This window comes from Hoplias malabaricus, chromosome 2 (genome assembly GCF_029633855.1).
Source record: "Hoplias malabaricus isolate fHopMal1 chromosome 2, fHopMal1.hap1, whole genome shotgun sequence".
Taxonomy (NCBI): Eukaryota; Metazoa; Chordata; class Actinopteri; order Characiformes; family Erythrinidae; genus Hoplias; species Hoplias malabaricus.
The window spans coordinates 16,045,620-16,066,566 of NC_089801.1; the positions used below are offsets into that span (position 1 = coordinate 16,045,620).

Sequence of the window (20,947 nt, forward strand, 5' to 3'; positions counted from 1 at the left end):
GGAAAAACCTAATAACCTTCAAGCACATTAGTCCTATATTCTTGGAATCCGTGCAGAGGGAAAATTATCATTGCACACAATATTACTTAAACTGGGCATTATTGTGTTTATCAGCTCCAATTCTCCAGATATGTCAAAAACCACTGGTGTGTATTGGGAAAAATTCTTGAAGTATCCTTGAATTGTTCATATGCATGCAAAATAGCCCTGCCCTATTTCATACTGCTCTAAAGTCAGCTTTAAAGTACAAAAAGCCACCTTAACCCTCAAAATGAAGGGAACTCATGACCAACAAGGCCATGCCTTATAGTTTGTGCAAAAACACTACTAAATATTCTGGAGGCAGCACAGCCTTTGAGGCAGAAGGAAAGTTATTGTTTACCAACCAAAAGGTAGGGACGAATGTGACTGGTTAGCACATGTTGGGCTATAAACTGGTAAATGGCTGGAAGAATAAAATGCAGTATTGTTTTCTTTTTTGTTTTACTGTAGACTTAGCTGTCTTTTATAATTTATTAGAGGTGTTGCAAAAAATCTTTTTTTTTTTTTGTGTGCTTGAATCGAGGATCATGTAACTGCCTCTGAGGAAGTTGCAGAATATATATTGCTCTGCTGCCTCTGTGGCAGATTCTGAAGTCGTACTTTCCTGCTCATTTGAGTTATGAGCCTGTAGAGCAGGCAAACACGTCGGTCTAAGCCGAACTTCACTGGTTTATTAGCCCAATGTGTGCTAAGCAATCACGTTCATCCATGCCTTTTGGCTGGTTACTAATAACATTTGTTCTGCCTTAAAGGCAGCTCTGCCTCTGCCATCTATGAAGCATTATTCCTTTGATCAATATAGAGGTCTTTTTTTAGCTCACTGTGTCTGAGTATGCTGACTTTATTCATTCATTCATCCACGGTCAAATCTGAGTGTAAAAAAACAATTACTGGAAAAGGTTTGAGGCAAAAATTTCTTTACAGAGGACTTTCACAGGGAGAACTAGACCGCTAAGTGCATCAACAACTTCAGTTGTGAGAACTGTGGGATACAGCGACTTTAAAATCACTATTGCATTTCTTAGCTTTACTCCAAGCATCTTTCAGATTGTAAAATCTTTATATGATGTAAAAGCCAAGAAATATAGCTTTGGGACATAGCTAATATTTTGTGCAAAGTATTTAAATGGACATTCATCCAGAACAACATGCGTTTCTAGTCATGCTACAGAGTTAGGAGTGTTGCCAAAGGCCAAGCTGGAAATCATTCTCTAGATTTTTGTGCCAAGGGACAGAAGTATTCTCCACTACACTACACCAACCATATGGTGTTATTGTGTAGTGCTTTAATTCTTCCAAATGTTTGTGCCAACATTCTACATCTAATACATTAAAACTGGAAAATGTTGCCATGGTATAATTAGTGATCCTTTGCCTCAATATTCACATGTTGGCTCAGGTTTACTTAAAAATATAAAAGACCTTTTTAGGGTTTAAAAATGTCAAAAACCTGAAAATGTCCATAGCATTTTGAGCAGGCCAAAGTTACAGATGAGAGTTTGGTGCTCAGTCCAAACTTTTACAATCACATCTGAGTAACACGGCCATTGTGAGCTACATATAATACATATGTGTGCAATTCTGTAAAAGCAAAAACGTTCAAAAAATAGTTACATAGCACAAAACAGTAGAGAAAACTTTTCTATATGTTATTCTATATTTTAGAAGGATGGGGAATAATTTGGCAATTCCATGGAATTTGCATAAATATTACCTTTACCCCAAAACTCAATCAGCCAAACATATTTATTATTTGAAGTTTGCTTCTTTAGTTTTGCAATAGAGACACAAGGCTAATATTTAGTGCCACGAAAAGTCTGAGACCACTGGAAACTAGCTTTTATTTTGTCATCACCTTTAACTAAGGTTTTCAATATAAATTATATTATATATTATACCAGCAAAGGACATACTGTGATTGTCACATTTTTATTGTTTATTTGTAGGCTTAAATGCTAAAACAAAATTCATATCAATGTGGCTTCAATCTATGGACCACATTGTAATCATAGCTTACCGTCATCCAATCCAATGATTTCATAGATAACATATCATAGCATTTGAGGTCTGTTTGAGGTCACTCAAAAATCAAACTGAGTTTGCCCAGTACTTATGTTTGGGGTAGCAGCAATGTTAAGTTAAAAAAATGTTCCCTTCTTAATTAAAAATGGCCACAATGGAATAAACAGAATACTGGACCTAGTTCACCAGTTTAAGACGACATTTCTATTTTTATCCCAATTCTGCAGTTTTTAATAAATATACTGACATTCACCTTTGTTGTCTTGTTTTCATTTGTTCTTAGGCGAGAACAGGATCTACACACACTCAAGAACAAATTGGCAAACAATTCTGCAGTTAAAGAACAAGTCATGAATCTGATGTAGGTTTCTTGATGAATAGTAATTTTCTTTTACTGGAAACATGGATGCTCAGTGTTTACAGCACATATAGAAGTGACGAGCTGTTAAACCAGTAAATCTTTTGCCATGGCAACATTTAAACCACTGTTTGCCATCTTTGGGACGTACTGTGGCTATATATTCAGTCATTCATTCATTGTCTGTAACTGCTTATCCAGTTCAGGGTCGTGGTGGGTCCGGAGCCTAACCGGAATCACTGGGCGCAAGGCAGGAACACACCCTGGAGGGAGCGCCAGTCCTTCACAGGGCAACACACACACACACACACTGGCACTTTTGAGCTGCCAATCCACCTACCAGTGTTTTTGGACTGTGGGAGGAAACATGAAGCACATGGAGAAAACCCATGCGGACACGGGGAGAACACACCAAACTTCTGAGAGACAGTCACCCGGAGTGGAACTTGAACCCACAACCTCCAGGTCCCTGGAGCTGTGTGACTGCGCCACCATGCCACCTGTGGCTATATATATGACATTACCTTAGCCTTGAAACAAAACTAAAGAAGCAGACATGTCCTCCTGGAAACAATTTAAACATTCTGACCTAATTACATTTGTAGTTAGGGGAAAAAAGTATGTAAATGAGTTATTTAGTCTCTTGGCTGATGTACTTATCCAGTCTTACTGAAGGCAGAAGACTTCTCACAGTTGTAAGTTACTAAGATAAGTAGAATGTAGATTAGGACAGTGCCCTTAAGTCCTTATTTGTCTTTAAATACCCACTCGTCTTAAGTCACATCAGTCTTTCTGTGGATCAGTGAGGATATTTTCTACCATCAAAGTATGGAGCAGAAAATACTGCCATTGTTATGGCAACCACTCTCCACAGTGGCAGTGATTCTGCTGGTCATACTGATGGCCAGGTTTGCTGGATGGGTTGGAGGGGCAGCGTTGGCTGGATTGTTTCCAAGGGGCCGAGGCGATGGATTTTCCAGAGCCCATGAAGTGTTTGGTCTGAAGAACAAAATTTAAATGAAAGTTTCAAGGCTTTCAAGAAATTAGTAACTGTGTTTTTGATACCAAATATCAAATAACCTACTGATTATTGAAGTGTAAGAATTGCTACTACATATACTGGGATTAGTAGTCCACAGGAATGTGCTGTTTAGTTATGCAGTGTTACAAATGCAGATAAATATGCTAAATACATTTTAGCATAGCACACAATAAACACATATACACACACCTATTCATGTTTACAAGTGTGTTTATGTGTGTGCTCAAGTGTGACAGGATGTCCATATTACTATACTGTGAAATGGCTATTTTCTGTGCACTGAGCTACTGTTTAAACAAAAACAAATTCCTTGTGTTTGCAAACATATTTGACCAATGAAATGTGATTCTGACTAATTCTGAATCCATTTTAGATCCATTTTAAATATCTGACCAATGACAATATTCTGCTGATAAAGATATGACTCCAATATCATCATGCATCACTATTAACTAGGCTTAGGGAAAAATTGTTATTTAGTATAAGAAATTCATGTTAAACAAGCAATAAATCATTTTCTCCATTGATTCTGCTTCGTGTTCAGAAACAGACACTTGCACTGAATGTATCAGATATGTTGCATTAAAAATTTAAACATGGCCCCATGAAGTGGAACCCACTCTATGTTTCATAAACTCCATCAATGGAGGACTGCAAATTAATTTGTTTCTTCATCTGATGAGACACAATGAACTTGCTGCTTTCTGTTGGTCAAAATAACTTGCTTCTGTAATCAAAAGTAACATATTTCAAGTAAAGATAGTACGACCAGTCTTACCTGTGTGTGAGCAGAGTGTTGCTGAGTACGACACACTCTTGGTTGAGCGGGTCTGTGTATATAGGTGGTTTACTGTTAGAAGGGTGGCCTTGATATACCAGGTTTTCCTGGACGACACCCCGAACATGCTCCCTTACTGTGATAGCACAACCTCGCAAAGACTGCACACGATTCCTCAGAACCTGTAAGAGGAACACATACACAGGTAATTAACAAAAAAAATAAAAAGTACACAAATTCTGCTCCTACAGCCATTCACTGTTAATTGTAAGTGCACATTTATGCTGTTTGTTTTGCCAGTCCAGATGAAGAAATCCAGATCCCCTGCGTTCTCCCTGTCTCATATAAAGAGGGATGAACGTATGAAGCCTTTAACACCAGTAAATGCTAGATCCTTGGCTAAGATACATTTATTCTGAGCAGTTTTCCATGGCTTGGATCTGTTGTGACTGAAAACTTTGGAGAATGTCTGTATGTCAAGCTTGTATTCAGAACGTTTACCACTGGGGTTTCTTTTTCTTTTCTTTGTTAAATAAACTTTATTTATTTGTCAATCAATACAAAATATATTACATATACATGTATACGTTTTAAAGAAATCCAGCTTACATACACAAACATACACACAAGAGATTAGTTAGCTGATGTTTTTTGAAGATTATGTCGCTAGAAACAAAAAATTGCTCTGTAATCATTTTCTATCTACCAGACATAATATACCACATAAACTGCATATTTTACAGTAATGTATGACTGTTAATTGTTGACAAACTTAATATTCATGTTCTTTGTCCCACTAAGCCACTGGTTTCTGGCTCTTAATCTTGGTCCTACACACAAGCATGGGTGCACACATCTTGTTTTTAATGTTGAGGTTTGTTATGCAGTTATTTTTCTAATCAAATGCCTGCTTTATTTGCAGTTTATCTTCCACATACTACTAAACCTTGGGCTCCACTTCTGTGCAGTTTTCTGCTGCTTTTATAAAATATATATTCTCTGCTATTGTTTCTGATAACGATCATAAGTGTTGTCTTCTTTTAAATGACATTCAATGATGTTCCTAACACCCCTAATCATATACAAAATATATTTAAATATATATTTATTTTGATGTTTGATTTGCTAACAAGACCTTTCAACCACCCATGGACTACAGTCACTGCTCCGCTCTTTTCAACCAGTTTATAAAACAGAAACAAACAAAGCAGAAACACACTTTTACATCTGCGCTCTCCATCATTCGTATCCCAATTGCGCTGTTTCCAACCACGTCATTCTCCACAATCTGCCCGTCACCACAGAAACAAATGCCGTGACCAGCATTGCCGTAAATGCCATTGCCACGTAGCTCCACCCGACACTCTCTGTCCACGGTTATGCCCGCTCTGCCGTTACCATGGACGCAGTTGCCAACCAGCCGAGTCAGCTGAGAGCTTTGGATGATGGACATGCCTGCAGCCCGGTTGCTGGCTACCATGTTGCCCACTACATTCAGTGCCTCACTGCTCTTCACATATACTCCCACTGCTGCAGAGATAAGAGAGTATATGAGCATTTGTGCAAGTGAGAAGAAAACTATTTATGGCCACTTTGTTATGCAATAATTGTTTTGAAATTTATTTTCAGATTTATTGCCAAATGATCATTTATGAAACCTGCTGGGATGCCAGCTTCTGCAACCTGCGAGTGTGCAAGATTTACAGGCCCAGCTGCAACATCTGTGGGCAAATATTCCACCAGGTACAATATGGAATTTGTATGCATCTGTGCCCAACTATATTTTATCTTGTATCCAGGCTAGAGGTGGCCCAGCAGGATATTAAAGCCTCATATACAGTTTTTCATAATAACATATCGTTTTGTGCTAATACTCTAATCCCTTACATATGTGCTTTTTTGTGTATAATGTAGGTGTTTAAGACATATTTAAGAATATGATGATAGTAAGCGAAGTTAAGAGGTTAGATGGACCTTATAAACTGCTAGTGCTGAGATTTTGAAGTTAAGAAAATATGAAAGCTTATACTCATGAGTGTTTCTTACCTCCGTTGCGGCTCATACAGTTGTTCTCCACTAAGGCCACAGAGATTGGTCGGCGAGAAGAGAAACGTTCGTCCTCGCTGTCCAGGTCACTCTCCCAGGCCAGCAGCTCACCTTCCTCATGGAAGTTCTCTTGACCTCCTCTCTCCCCTCCTCCAACTCCCCCACCTCTCTCTCGCTCTTGAGCTGGCCGATAGCCCTCGACGGCTCCCAAAGACTCTGGGTCCTTCCGACAAAACACTGCCAGCCCATACATGCGGTTATGGGTAATGTAGTTTCCAATTAGCTGAGGAAGGCTCGATGACATCACCCACACACCACAGCCCCTATTACCTACAAGAAACAAAGCGAGAGATACAAAACCTGTTCTCCCCAGGCACACACACAATAACGACAACTGGGGAGAGTGAGGGTAAATACATGTGTAATAGTTACTGTGCTATATCATAAAATGTCCAGTATGTGTAATCTGACATTAAAGAACCACGTTCAGTTAAAGCACTGGCATCTCTGACAGCAGTGGAGCCAGTAGGTTCTGTGAGGTGCGTTCGTAGATTTCCAGAGCAGAACTCTATTTCTATTCTATTTCAGCCTATGATCCCGCCCACTGTCCAATCCCAGTACAACTTCCACACCCCAGGTTGACATGTATAAACACACGATAGAAGACACAAATATACTTTGCTGCAATCAAAGAAGGGAGTAAACACATAACATTAGATTCTACTGGTCCAAAACTCACAACATCCTTCTGAAAAATGAGAGTAAATATTTGTGATGTATTTGAAAGATGGAGCCAGTTTTTGTGTTTCAAAAGCTAACTTAAGCCATATAAGCCATAGTTGCCTATATAAGGTGAAATAAAAAAATTCAAATATGAAGCTAGCGAATAATGACAATATTTGCCTCATACAATGACACATTTAAGGTGTAACTAAAGGTTTCAATATGAAAAAAAGCAAATATCTGCCTCCTAAAATGATATTTATGCTTAAGGGGTAAGTTCAATAAGGAAGGTAAAACTAACCTCATCTAGTGAAACATTTAATGTGAAATTGCAAAGTCAAATATGAAGCTGGTAAATGCAGGAAAAACATTGGCTGCTTGTTAAATTTTTGCCTTTACCAGGTAAATATTTACGTGAAATTATGTACACTTTTCTGTGTAAATAGTTTGATTGAGGCACATTCCTTGTAGCTATTTTAGCAGTTCCCATTTTACAACCTTGCTGTCAATATTAAAAATGGCCTCTTTAAATATGCAAAGAATAGACAAATGAAAAGATTATTCACTGACACATGATGGAGCTTGTTACACGGATGATTTAGCAGATTCATTTTTTTCTCAGTACATTTCAATGAAAAATTGCCATTCACACTGAGAGTGCCATAAAAAAAAAAAGAGTGCTGACCATAGATGTGGTTGCCTTCGATGAGACCCCTTCCTCTTTCCCCCACCACCACTCCATCTGAGTAGCCATGACAGATGAAGTTATTGCGCAGGATGGGGTCGCCTCCTCGACGAATATCTGCACCACCCCACTGATTCTGTCTGATCACATTTTCTATTAGAGACATAGGATGACAGGTCAGACAGATAAACAGCAGAACAGAGAGAAACAATGAGAGAGAAGAGAACTATAGAAAGAGAGAGAAAAAAACACAGAGAACATCATACAAATGTCTTTAAAGAATACACCAGTATTTTTCAGTCTAATCTCCTTGTTTCACATTTGTAGCATTCAGTCAACTTTCAAGCATTGTTCAGTCAGAATTTGTGAACTAAGCTTTAGCCTAAATAATTAATAGGAACCACGTGTGATTCATTATCAGAATGGTACTGTTAGTGGGCCTTTCACAAATTGATTTTTGAGTCTCAGATTTGCGATGAATAAAATACTGTACAGGTTACTTTCTCTCATATACTGTCAAATGTTCCAGCACTTGCTTAACTGTAGCTTTGATCATAAAGCTGGTGGATTCCTGTTAAAGTGGCGGCTCCTGAGAGAAACCTCAGAAACCTGTTGTTTTTGCTTTTGTAATTCAAATACAATGAAAACTACACTAAGATGTTTTAATAAAGTAGTAAAAATAAAAAATATATATCGATTGACAGCACTTGTGGAATCTGTTTCGGAAAATGCTGTTTCTCAAGATTCTTTAACTGTCCTGGCTTCATTTATAAGTGCATTTCAAGTGAACAGCTTTTCTGCACAGGTCATGTTTATCGATTGCATGATACAGATGTGGCAGATAGAGATTTGGTAGAAAATGTTGGAGGTTTGGATTGTGCTTCTGATGCTCTGAGGAATGTCAGTGATTCATTTCCTGGTTATGATTCATTCAAAGAAAAAAAAAAAAAAACACAGGGTGATACAAACCAGTGATCAGCCCCCTCCCGTTCTCATTAACAGCAATGCCAGCAGCCAAGCCCTGGAATATATGATTCCCACTGACAGAAAACAGGAAAAGAGAAATCGGTGTTGTTTCTGTGCTGGAGCTTTAATTCATCACATCTTAATATGGCATTTGAAACGGACATATTTTTTGTGATAGATAGATAGACAGATAGATAGATAGACAGACAGATGTTTATTTGCACATACAAAGTTATACAAGTACAACATTGCAGAGAAATTGGCTTCCGCCTGTACACTCACATAAACAGGGGTTAGGTGTGTGCAACAGACGCGACCGCAGCAGGTTACCCACGCAATCGTACAGTTAGAAGAAACAGCTAGGTTAACATCGGGGAAGTGGTGGTAAAAAAATGAAGGTCACAGACTGTGCCTTAAGAAGCACACCAATGTATCTCCAAAAAGGTACATTAAGTATTTTGGAAAGATAATCTACATTCTACTAATTCATTCATCGTCTGTAACTGTTTATCCAGTTCAGGGTCACAGTGGGTCTGAAGCCCACCAGGAATCACTGGGCGCAACTCAGGAACACACCCTGGAGAGGGCGCTAGTTTTTCACAGGGCTACACACTCACATTTACTCATGCACTCACACGTATGGACACTTTTGAGTAGCCAAAGGACTTACTAACGTGTTTTTGGACCATGGGAGGAAACCCACGCAGTCACAGGGAGAACACACCAAACTCCACACAGACAGTCACCCTGAGCAGGACTTGAACCCACAACCTCTAGGTCCCTGGAGCTCTGTGACTGCGACACTACCTGCTGTGCAACGTTCTATTTAGAGACGTTTAATTAGCAACCAACAGCTTTGTACCTTTTTACAACAATATGGACCAAAACCAAGTAGACCAATTTATTACTCATAACAAAAACGTATAAACACAATCTTTAGTGTGAGGCTAATATTAAGAAAACTACTAGCCATGTTACAGAAACCAGGCAAATTCTACAATGTTTATATTAATTATAACTTTTTCACTGATATGAAATGGTAAGTCCTTACATTTTTTTTCCTTTTAAATGAAAGTAGTAGTATTCCTAAGTGGGGAAGAGATACAATATTACATCAGATACTTTCAATGTGCTGGTGTGATCACCCATGCAAAGTTTAATATATTAATTCCAAAAAAGCTGGTGGTCGTGTAGGTTTTTACAGGTGTTTCTGTAACCGCTTATCCAGTTCAGGGTCGTGGTGGATCCGGAGCCTAGCTGGAATAACTGTGCACAAGGCAGGAACACACCCTGGAGGGGGTTGCAGTCCTTCACAGGGCAACACACTCACACATTTACACTTATGGACACTTTGAGTCGCCAATCCACCTACCAACGTGTGTTTTGGGACTGTGGGAGGAAACCGGAGCACCCGGAGGAAACACACAGACACAGGGAGAACACACCAAACTCCTCACAGACAGTCGCCCAGAGTGGCACTTGGAAGTCCCTGGAGCTGTGTGACTGCGACGCTACCTGCTGCGCCACCATGCCGCCCCACATCATACATCTTTAGGTAATTTTGTCACATGCCCATGCTTTTGCAATTCCCAGAGTTTTCACTGCATTCCTCATGTTGCTGATTACAAAAGCTACTGTCAGTGGAGATATCAGAACTGTAATCTGTCTTCATCTGCTCATTCACCAGTTGTTAAACCAAAGAAATGCAGAATATTACTGGAGAGCCATTTTGCCTCTGTTTGAAAAATTTGCAACAATTACAAAATGTAAGCCTCTAATACACTGCTTATACACTTTATATGTAATATTATATGAAAATAACCAGAATATATAATAATTATTCCTTCTGAAATAAAGCTCAGATGTTTTGTTTATTTAAGATTTTGCAGTCGTAGTAATTTTGTCACTATAAAATTTGTTCAGCCTGGAGAAAAGCACTCATGGCCCAAACTCAAACTCCACCTACAAGCACAGCCATTGCCTCATGATCCTAATTCACATCGGCATGAATTAGTTTGTGCTTCATCTAAATGATTACACACTTACAGAGGGAAGGACTATATGATTTCAACTCTGAATCTCTGCTTGTTTCCATGTCGTAAAATATTTCATGAATCGGATGATGATCCCTGTACAGCTACAAAATCAAATCAAATTAAAATCACACACACACACACACACACACTCTCTCTCTCTCTCTCTCTCCTGGCTACCTGACCACAGGGTTGCCGTTGAAAAGAATGTAGACTCCAGCCTCTTTGTTGCCGTAGATTTGGTTGCTGCGGATGGAACCTTTCCCGTTGCCCAGGACAACAATCCCGGAACGCAGGCCACTGTGGATTCTGTTACACTACAGCCATGGAGGGGGGGCGGGAGAAGAAGAAGAAAAAAAAGAAGTGTGAGAGCGAAACACACACACACTGAGACAGAGACAGAGAGAGATAACATTAGGGCAGTAAATTAAGAGTTGAATGAGTGAATTGAGTGTGATGCCCTAGTGCACTGTCCAGGGTGTGCTCCTGCCTTGAGTCCATTCATAGCTTTGTTGCAAATGTTTTTCCAGAGATTCTTCATAAGGTTCTGATCAGGACTCTGGGGCTGGCCACGACATTAAGGATGTGCTTTACCCACATCTTCACAAACTTTGGGTTCAGTAGTTCCTCAGTTTAATGCAAAATTTTGCTTCCCATTTGAACAAACATTATTAAACATGCTTTCTTCACTAAAGTGAAATTTAGATCAGTCCTCCTCTGTCCACAGATGCTTTTTAGCAAAGGTTCATCTAGCCTTGTCAGTGTTTCTATTTTCTATATGAGGCTGTGGCAAAACACTGTACATGGAAAAAGAAACTCTAGCAGAAGATCCACTTGTGCCACACACTTACTAACACACCATCATGACATATCTGCAGTGAAGAGAATAATCTACCATCCAGATAATACTTGCTCCCTGGTGATCGTGTGGGAACCTTGTCTATTGAATAACAGAGCAAAAGGGGACTAACAAAGTATGCAGAACAACAGTTGGACTATAATCTGTAACTGTACAACTACAGAGTGTATTTATATGGTAAATGGAGCTGATAAAATAGATAATGAGTACAAAAACAATGAGGTAATTTTAAATGTTTTGGCTGTACAGCTCATGTAATATCACAATCGCATAATTACATTATTATTACTACTATTATTAAAGCTCACTGCTTCTCTCAGTGTAGTAATGATACAATTTATGTGAATGGTATTACACTTTACAATGTAGAATCTGAATATTATATTTATGTCTCATCCTGTTATGTTACCCAAAAATAAATTGAAAATAGGCCAAACAAAAGCTACCTTTTGGACTCACAAGAGTTCAAACAAACACTTCAAGGTGGTAGAAGGTATGTTACCAGGATGATAGGGTTGGCTCCTTTGCGGATGTCTAGTCCCGCTTCCCCATTTGCATGGATATTATTCTCAGCGATAAGGCCCTGGGCTGAGAGACGCAGGAAAATACCAGATGCTCGGCACCCACTCACCTCATTACGCAACATCACCAACTAGCAAAGAGAAAGACCCAGAGAGTGTATGTCACATTAATAGCTAGACAATTTATTTTGGAAACAAGGTTCTCCTGTAATATTTGATCTCAAAATATTGTATATTGTAAATATATCCCATTATCCCCATTAAGACTACTTATTAATACTAACAATACTAAAGTTCCCTGTGGCAGAATGGTCCAATGTATGACCGTACTAATGTAAATGGTACATTTTACGCCATCTTATTAATTTATTGATTATCATTATTTAGTAACATTCTTTATTTATGTTTTACTTTCACTTATTAATTTAATGTTTAATGTGATTTTTTTTAATAACAGCTGTCCTATTTTACTTTTCATTTAGCTAATGCATTCAAAATAAAAAAATTAATTAAACAAAGAATTAAATGCGAGGATCTACAATGGCCATTGGAACATAAAAATCCCAAAATTAATTTTTGTAACTATTCATTAGGCACGGAGAGGTTATTTTTCAGTTTTGGTAGAAATGATGTTAGCAGCAGGATATATCTTAATCTCAATAATTAAGAGCAGATTTTAATTAGGCAGATATATACTCTTACAATTTATAATCCTTTGTTCATTGTTCATTTAAGTTTCTCTGCAAGTGAGCCTGAGTCTGAAATGTTCCTCCCTGGAATGCAATTTACACTCTCTGGAGAAGGGACTCAGGACCCAGAGTGCTCCTTATGTGATAAATTGTATCCTAACCCCCCCACCTCTTCTGATTAGCTCAATGTGATAAGAACTGGTTTATGACTTTGAAGGGCACAGCGAGCACACTCACACTTTGTGAGCCCTGCCAGGTGTCCAAGCAGGTCAAGCAAGGCACAGCAATTCTCTACAGTGTTTCTCTACAGTGTACAATCAATCCGGTCGGAATCTCAGTGAAAGAATTTGTATTTGTAAATGTATAAATTTAAAAATGTAGAAAACCCAGCAGACTACACCTTTAACTGGATTAGGAGTGCTGGTCACAAATTCAGACAGGGGTTGGACAATGAAACTGAAACACCTGGTTTTAGACCACAATAATTTATTAGCATGGTGTAGGGCCTCCTTTTGTGGCCAGTACAGCGTCAGTTTGTCTTGGGAATGACATATACAAGTCCTGCACAGTGGTCAGAGGGATTTTGAGCCATTCTTCTTGTAGGATAGTGGCCAGGCCATGGGAGATGTTCAACTTCATTTTCATGTTCATCAAACCAATCTTTCACCAGTCTTGCTGTGTGTATTGGTGCATTGTCGTCCTGATACACAGCACCGCCTTCAGGACACAATGTCTGAACCATTTAATGCACATGGTCTTACTGGTGCAGTGTGCAATGAATGAAGATTGGCCACCAGGCTGCTCCAATTTAGCCATGAAACCTCCCACCCACACTAAAATGACAGGTGTTTCAGTTTCGTTGACTAACCCCTGTATGTATTCTTTTTCTTTATCAATACCTTCAGCAGATAGTCAAATGGTCCAATATGGTGTTTTTTATAAGAACTTCAGCATTGCCTTGTCTACACCAACACATGTACTTTGGAAAATGACTTTTTTTTGCTGTTTCCTAGAAGTTTCCTGAACACTACTTTGAGCTTTGCAAATGAATACAAGGAGGCTAGTTTAATCTATTTACTGCAGTTAATAACATAAATATGTAAAACAGTGACAGAACTACTTTCATTTTGTAACCATGGAGGTGACATGACAAATATATTAGTGTTTTAAAAGCTATATATTGTTTTCAGTGGTGGGTAATTAATGGGCAAAATGTGAAAAAATTAATAAATAAATTCCAATTTACCCATGTTTGTTGGTACTGGGCCTTCAAAATTGTATCCTTTTTTAAAATTATGAACTTATCACCTTTAGAAAGGATCTATTACTAAGAGTTGTTACATTGTACATTGTATACTCACAGCTTGTATAATCTCTGATGCTTTGGAACAGTCACCCAGGAGCCTAAGGTCACCATACCCAATTCTGAGTCTAGAGGGACATATAAACCGTATTCTCTGGAGTGATGGAACACTATACAATAATTCTGGGATGAGTGGGGTTCTTTATCTAGAACTAGTTATTGATTCTTGATTATTCATGATGGACTTAGTGTTGACTGACCATCTGGATTGATTCTCCCTCTGGGATCAATAAAGAATTCTATCTATATGTCTATGACCAGTTCCAGACCTCCTAAGGCGGTTACTGCAGCAAATGGGAGACAACCTTGTTAAAGTAAAAATGATTGCTGAACAAACTGACGTGTTTACTCCAATATCAGATGAGTGCCATCTCTCATTACAAGGCAGCAACTGTAATGAAATCCAGTGTACAACACTGCTTTGGAAATGTTTCTAACTCTCAAATGCTAGAAGCCAACAACACTGAGTGGAACAGTATTCACTCTTCTGTATAAAGCTGTCTGCATGTCTTCAAAAAACCTCACATCTGTTGGTTTAATTCATACAGATATCTTATTAGATAAAGGGTTAATTTTCAGCCATTTTGAGTTAGGCCCTTTATTTTTTTTACGACCATGATACCGTTTTTCCAAATGTGTAGCTGCTTTACCTTAGCATTCTGGACACAGCGTACTGCATAGTTAAGTCCTCTGAACACATTGGCCTCCAGTCTGGCCTGAGCCTGGTTGCAGAGATGCATGCCCCCCTTGCCATCCCGCACTAGACAGTGCCGCAGCAGGCAACCCTGGACTGAGCCAGCCAGCTCCCGGGCCTCAGTGTCCCGCTGCAGCTCAGCACTCAAGTTCAACAGCGCTGGAAGCATGGCAGTGTCCAGTGGTCTTGGTTCTGAGAGGTGCGTCAGACCATGTTGCTCATAGGATAGCGTATAGCTTGTGTTCTTTACATTCTCTCCATTGTCATCTTCATTCTCATCACTGGATTCATTTGATGTATCCATGCTGTCATCCTCGATCACTGTACCCTCCTGGCCTGTTAGCAGAGAGAAAAATATCAACACACTACCCAGGGTTGATATCTCTGACCTCAGAGACGTTAGCCTCAGGAGCCAGACCTCCAGATCTTCAACAGTAAGTGTGGTACCTCTTTTAATGCCGGAAAGTATCTAGTTTGAAAAAGTGAATCATATGACTGACGTACATACCGAAATGCACGTTCTATAAGAAAAACAGACTTGTAGAAAACAAAGCAGCACACATGCTGGCAACACATGACTTCAGTTTGTTAATGCTTCAAATACAATTTGAGTGACTTCCATGAAGCAAGGTTAGCATAAGCTATTTTTTATTTTGTTCAGTGACTATAGCACACAACTCTCACCATGAAGGTGAAAAAAAAATCTGATGCACACATACCCTATATTGCCAAAAGGATTCACTCATCCATCCCAATCATTTAATTCAGGTGTTCCAATGACTTCCATGGCCACAGGTGCATAAAACCAAGCACCTAGTCATGCAGACTGCTTCTAAAAACATTTGTGATAGAATGGGTCATCTCAGGAGGTGAGGAAATTCCAGCATAGCACTGTTATGAGATGCCACCTGTGTAACAAGTCCAGTCATGAATTTTCCTCGCTACTAAATATTCCATAGTAAACTTTCAGCGGTATTATACCAAAGTGGAAGTGATTGGGAATGACAGCAACCCAACCACAGTGGTAGGCCATGTAAAATGACAGAGCGGGGTCAGTGGATGCTGAGGTCCCTAGTGTGCATAAGTTGCTAACTTTCTGCTTGTCTTACTGCAGTGTACCATGTGTAAAGTTTGGTGGAGGGACTTTATGGTGTGGGGTTGTTTTTCAGGAGTTGGATTTGGCCCCTTATTTCCAGTGAAAGAAATAATGCTGCAGCATACCAAAAGGGTTTTGGACAATTTCATGCTCCCAACGTTGTGGGAATAGTTTGGGGCTGGCCCCTTCCAGTTCCAACATGACTGCGCACCAGTGCACAAAGCAAGGTCCATAAAGACATGGATGAAGGAATCTGGAAAAACTTGACTGACCTGAGTCCTAACTTCAACTCGACTGAACACCTTTGGGATGAATTAGAAAACTAATAATACTACACACATACAGTGCATTAATGTTAGATAGAGAGAAATTAAGCTTATATTATACTTAACTAGTTTTTTTTAATATATAATGCCTTCTGAAACATAATGCATTAATTTAAATGCAAGAAGCGTTATTTTATGACCTATACTGTGCACTGTGGTGTGGAGGAAGTCAGCCTTTATATAACAATGTCAAAGAGCATTGCAGCTTCATCTTGGTATTACATGCTTTGTCATTGCAATATTTCATCACCTCCTGTAGTAAGGAATGTGTAGCATGTTAATAGCATGTCAATAGCATGTCAATAGCATGTCAAACTCACATTTTTAAGATTAGTACATAGAATTAACTGTATAGTAATAGAGTGTAGGACACAACTGGGATGCAGCCTGTTTGTTATTTTCCTCCCTGATTTCTGTAAATGCTTATTAAATCTCCATCTCAGTTCATCAATCCCCTGGTGCTTTACCTGACATATACATGAACATAAACTAAAATAAAAAAACGTTAGCTACATTCCCTATGCTCTGGTATAAAAAATTATAATGGTGGAAAATATTACCGGTAATTACGGGTTTTTACACAGTCTTTGTTTATGTTTTTAGATGCAAAACATTGGAACTGGTCTTTAAATCACTCACACAACTCTTTTTTAAAATGCTTCATACAATGCTTCATGTCTGCAAAACTTTGTTTTGGTTTCCAATTATGTATACACACTGTCTAAACCCTACAACTGTTCTGCTAAAATACATTTATTGCCTGTGTAAAGTTCACATTCTTTACATAAATACTGTTCACACACTTCTCCAACCCTCTCTCTCGTCTAATCTGTATTGCCCTTCAGAGAAACGGCAGCTGGCCTTGAAATGCTGTTCAGTACAGCCCTTACCTGGAAGGAGACCTCCTTTAAATGCCTTCGGTTTGCTCCAGCCAGTTTCCCATTCTGCTTCCTGTTTAGTCCAGTCCATGGTGATAGGTCCCCCAAGAGGTGAGTCTCTGTGACTGACTCCGCCCAGATTGTCTTTAATATCCTGATTGTCCACCAACGAGCCACTGCTCATCGCCATTGTAGCTGCGCTTAAAGTTTTGGCCAAAGCAGCCAGATATTTGCAAGCCCAGTTGCGCTCTGAAGCTGGAGGACCTTCGACAGTAATGGAAGCAGAATCGCCACCAGAGAACTCACAACTGTCCATCAAGCTAATATTTACGCCCAGAAAATGGGCGGAGCTGCCTTGGGCAAATGAGCAGAAACGAGCCTGACAGGTACCTGGTCCCCTGATGTGCAACTGGCAGCCCTCAAAGTTGCAGTTGTCCAACTGGACGTGACCTGAGGATGTCTTTAAAAAAAAACAATCACAATTAGTAAACAATACATATTAATGCTGTCTTGTACACAGAGTCCAAAACTAATTAAATCAGATCCAACTCATTTTTTCTGACTCAATTGAGGGACACATTAAAATCATGTTGACCAATCAGGGCACAGCTGTCAAAGATGCAGTACAAAGAAATGCCTGTGAGAAAAATTGCATACAAGAACATACATCTTCAATCTAGTGGCTTACCTTATACACCACTGGTGAGAACCATGCTGGCATGAACACTATGTTGCACAGCCTGGCAGTGGGGCACTGCTGATCAAAGCTGACCAGCAGTGCCACATCACCCAGTTTGCCCATGCCCACGATCTCCACAGGCACCTTCAAGGTCACCTCTGCCTGCTCCTCATAGACTCCAGGGTGAAGCAACACCCTATCATATGGCCCCGCTGCCGCCAGAGCAACCCTCAGAGTTTCATAGCCACAGCCAGGTACTGCGCCCACATGCCACACTCTCCGGTCCTTCCTGCGGCGGAATAAATGCAGGCAGGCAGATGAATGAGGCTCTGCGCCATTCTGTGTCCACGTGCGGCTCGCCAGAGCATGCTGCCTTAGTGCCTCCCTCCACGAGGGTGGGGCCAACTGTGGACGCCGAGGCCAGTTGGGGTGGCGGCACTCTGAGCAACCGAGGCACAGCTGCCGCCAGCGTGTACTGTCCAGGCTCAGTATCAGTTCTCTCCATACACGGCACACCAGACAACACCGGCCCAGGTCAGCCAGGGGCAAATAGGCCAGGATGAGGCGCCATAGCTCCACAGGCAGGCTGCCCACCTCCATTTCACGCCACCGCACCTGTGCAGAAAATAGGAAAGCTTGTTTCCGAGACAAAGCTAATGCAAGCAGGTGAAACTTACACTTAAAATTTAACAAACATGCCATGCTATTTGCAGGGATAAGAAGGCATTTATGGAAAAAGTAATATTTCATTTTTATAAAAGACACAAACTTTTTTTTTTGGTGCTTTCCAACAGCCTATTAGATATCATTTTTGCTTACTTTTGTTTTACCTTACATAAACAATATAGATTTTTTTCCAGGTAAATGGAGGAGGAAAACATTTTTTTAAACAAACTTCAAATTTCAAATCATTTTCAAATGTTGTTTGCATTTGCTTATGATAAATACATAAAACGTTTCATCCAGTTAGCCACAGGCTAGACCCATGCAAACTGTATTACTAGATAACTGATACTACGATACGTAGCATTGAGATTTATTTTTGTTTATTTGAATAGATAATAATAAATATATGTAACACATCAGAAAACACTCACACATGTATCTTTGAGAAACAACCACTTCTTTCTATTAAGTTAACTTTCAAGTAACTTTGTCCCAATGCCTTCTTGAAACGTGATTTACCTTGAATTTTTAACATCAGTACTCAACATGGCTTGTGCCTGAATGTGTGTCTACACTTTAGAATTTATATACTGCATAGGGTGGCCAGACGTCCTCTTTTACCCGGACAATAAAAAATAAAAAAATGTTCGTCCGGAATTTAACAAACGTCCGGGATTTTGTTTTTCTAGAGCTTACATAGAACTTCGAGAAGCAGTTCGTTCACAAACTAGTCCCACGCTCCCCTACTCCGATTGGTTCACTTGAGTGAGAAGGGGGCGTGGTGAAGTAGCCTAAAATCTTCTGATTGGACGGTCTGACTGTAGAGCTACATTTATTGGTCGATAACCTTCTCTGTAAACATTTAATTGGTCAGTCTGCACGTCAGTAGTCCTTGTTTACGTGTCCTCTTTTTCACCGTCTCAGATCTGGTCACCCTAATACTGCAGCATAAATGTCTTAAAAACATTTTAAAAATCCACCAGTCTTTCAAGTCCTATAAGCAGATAAAGAGAATGCGATAAAAAAACGTTGCACATTTATGAAAATAATCAACTATTACATATGTGAATGATTATATATGTATATAAATTACTGTCCTAAAATCAAGGAGGGGACAGTGGTTTCCAACCCTCTTTCAAAAGTTACATAGTGCAGTTTCTGCCGTGCTGAGCCAGGAGTAGGAAGTACAAAGGGTCTAATCTCTCCATTACCAGTCATTTAATCATCACAATGATTTTGAAGCAACAATTTAAAGCTACAATTTATACTTATTTTTCTTTTAAGTAGAGATTTTATCCCCTGGATATTTAGGTCAAATGTTGCTTATATAAGTCTCAGTTTCTGAATGTTTGTCCACAGTTCAAAAGAGTCGTATCGATTTGACCGCTTACAGACCACTCTCTCTGACAACTAAAAATACAATGTATATATTAACGAGCCTAAAGTTATAACACCATAACAGTGCCCGTGTGCTGATGAGTTGGACATGTGTTAAGAGCATGGAAGGCACCATAGTGGATGCAGATAGTAGGAACAGGATTGTGGCTCTATTATTTATTTTTATTATTATTTAATTGTTCATGTGTATATCTGCCATATTCTGCTCAATTTAAGCCTTTCTGTTACACCGAGGCTTATTTATTCACTCCGTCATCATCTTTCAGTTAGATACAGGCCTAAAGAATGTATTTTTAGCATTTTTAGGGGCACATTCAGCCACAAAGCCACAAGATACGGCTGTTGTTACACGCCTACATAATCTTTTCTGGTAAAGCGGCGAGGCGAAAAACCCAAACAAAACACAGTGAAGCCGCTCAAATACACCGCGCCAGAACGTGCAGTTTCAAAACAAACGGCCGTTAGCTTCAGCATAAGCCGAAGGAAAACATTAAACGTTATGGAGAATTTCGTACAACTTTGCAGCTCCATAATTAGCTTGTTGCAGTCAAGTCTGTGTTAAAACAGAGTCGTTGTTACATCAACAGAGCTCATCGAGTCAGGGCTTACCTTGGCTGTCGCTGCTTACGGTTCCATCGCTCAATCCAGGCGCATGTAGCTTTTCTTTAAACAAGTCTCTCTATGGAGGAAGGATGTTTTCCTCTCGCTGTTTGCGAGGCGTGGACACTCATGAAGCAGGCGGAGTGTGTGTGCGCGCCTGAGTGTGTGTGTGTGTGAGTTCATACAAATTATCTCCAAACGGTTGTGTACACAGTTTTAATAATCTCCTTAGAGATGTAGGCCTAAGTGAAATTGAGCAGTTGCAAATAAGTCTAAGGCCAGCTCACACTTTGGCTTTGGCTAATAAATTGCAACCCTAACCTTAGGTTAAGTTGTTGTAGTGTTTCTGATCCACATCAACCTGACATCAAGACCAGGGGGTATTCCACAAAGCAAGATTTCTCATTTAGCCAGTTAACTTAAGCCGAAAGTTGAGGCCTACACAAAAGGAATCTCCCTGACAGGCTGTAAACAGATCCTCAC

The 20,947-nt window shown here is 39.6% G+C and overlaps 1 protein-coding gene across 1 annotated transcript; it reads right to left on the reverse strand.

Annotated features, from left to right (window-relative positions):
* Window positions 1-918: 918 nt before the first annotated feature.
* Window positions 919-20,584, reverse strand: fbxo10 (F-box protein 10). The gene is made up of 12 exons (XM_066662142.1): window positions 20,474-20,584; window positions 17,810-18,415; window positions 17,134-17,581; window positions 14,778-15,157; window positions 12,057-12,206; window positions 10,876-11,012; window positions 8,666-8,736; window positions 7,697-7,849; window positions 6,289-6,618; window positions 5,462-5,772; window positions 4,243-4,424; window positions 919-3,421 (listed from the first exon to the last, which is right to left on the reverse strand). The coding sequence occupies exons 2-12, from the start codon at window positions 18,398-18,400 to the stop codon at window positions 3,244-3,246; spliced, it is 2,931 nt and encodes a 976-aa protein (XP_066518239.1). The 5' UTR covers window positions 18,401-18,415; window positions 20,474-20,584; the 3' UTR covers window positions 919-3,243.
* Between the last annotated feature and the right edge of the window lie 363 nt (window positions 20,585-20,947).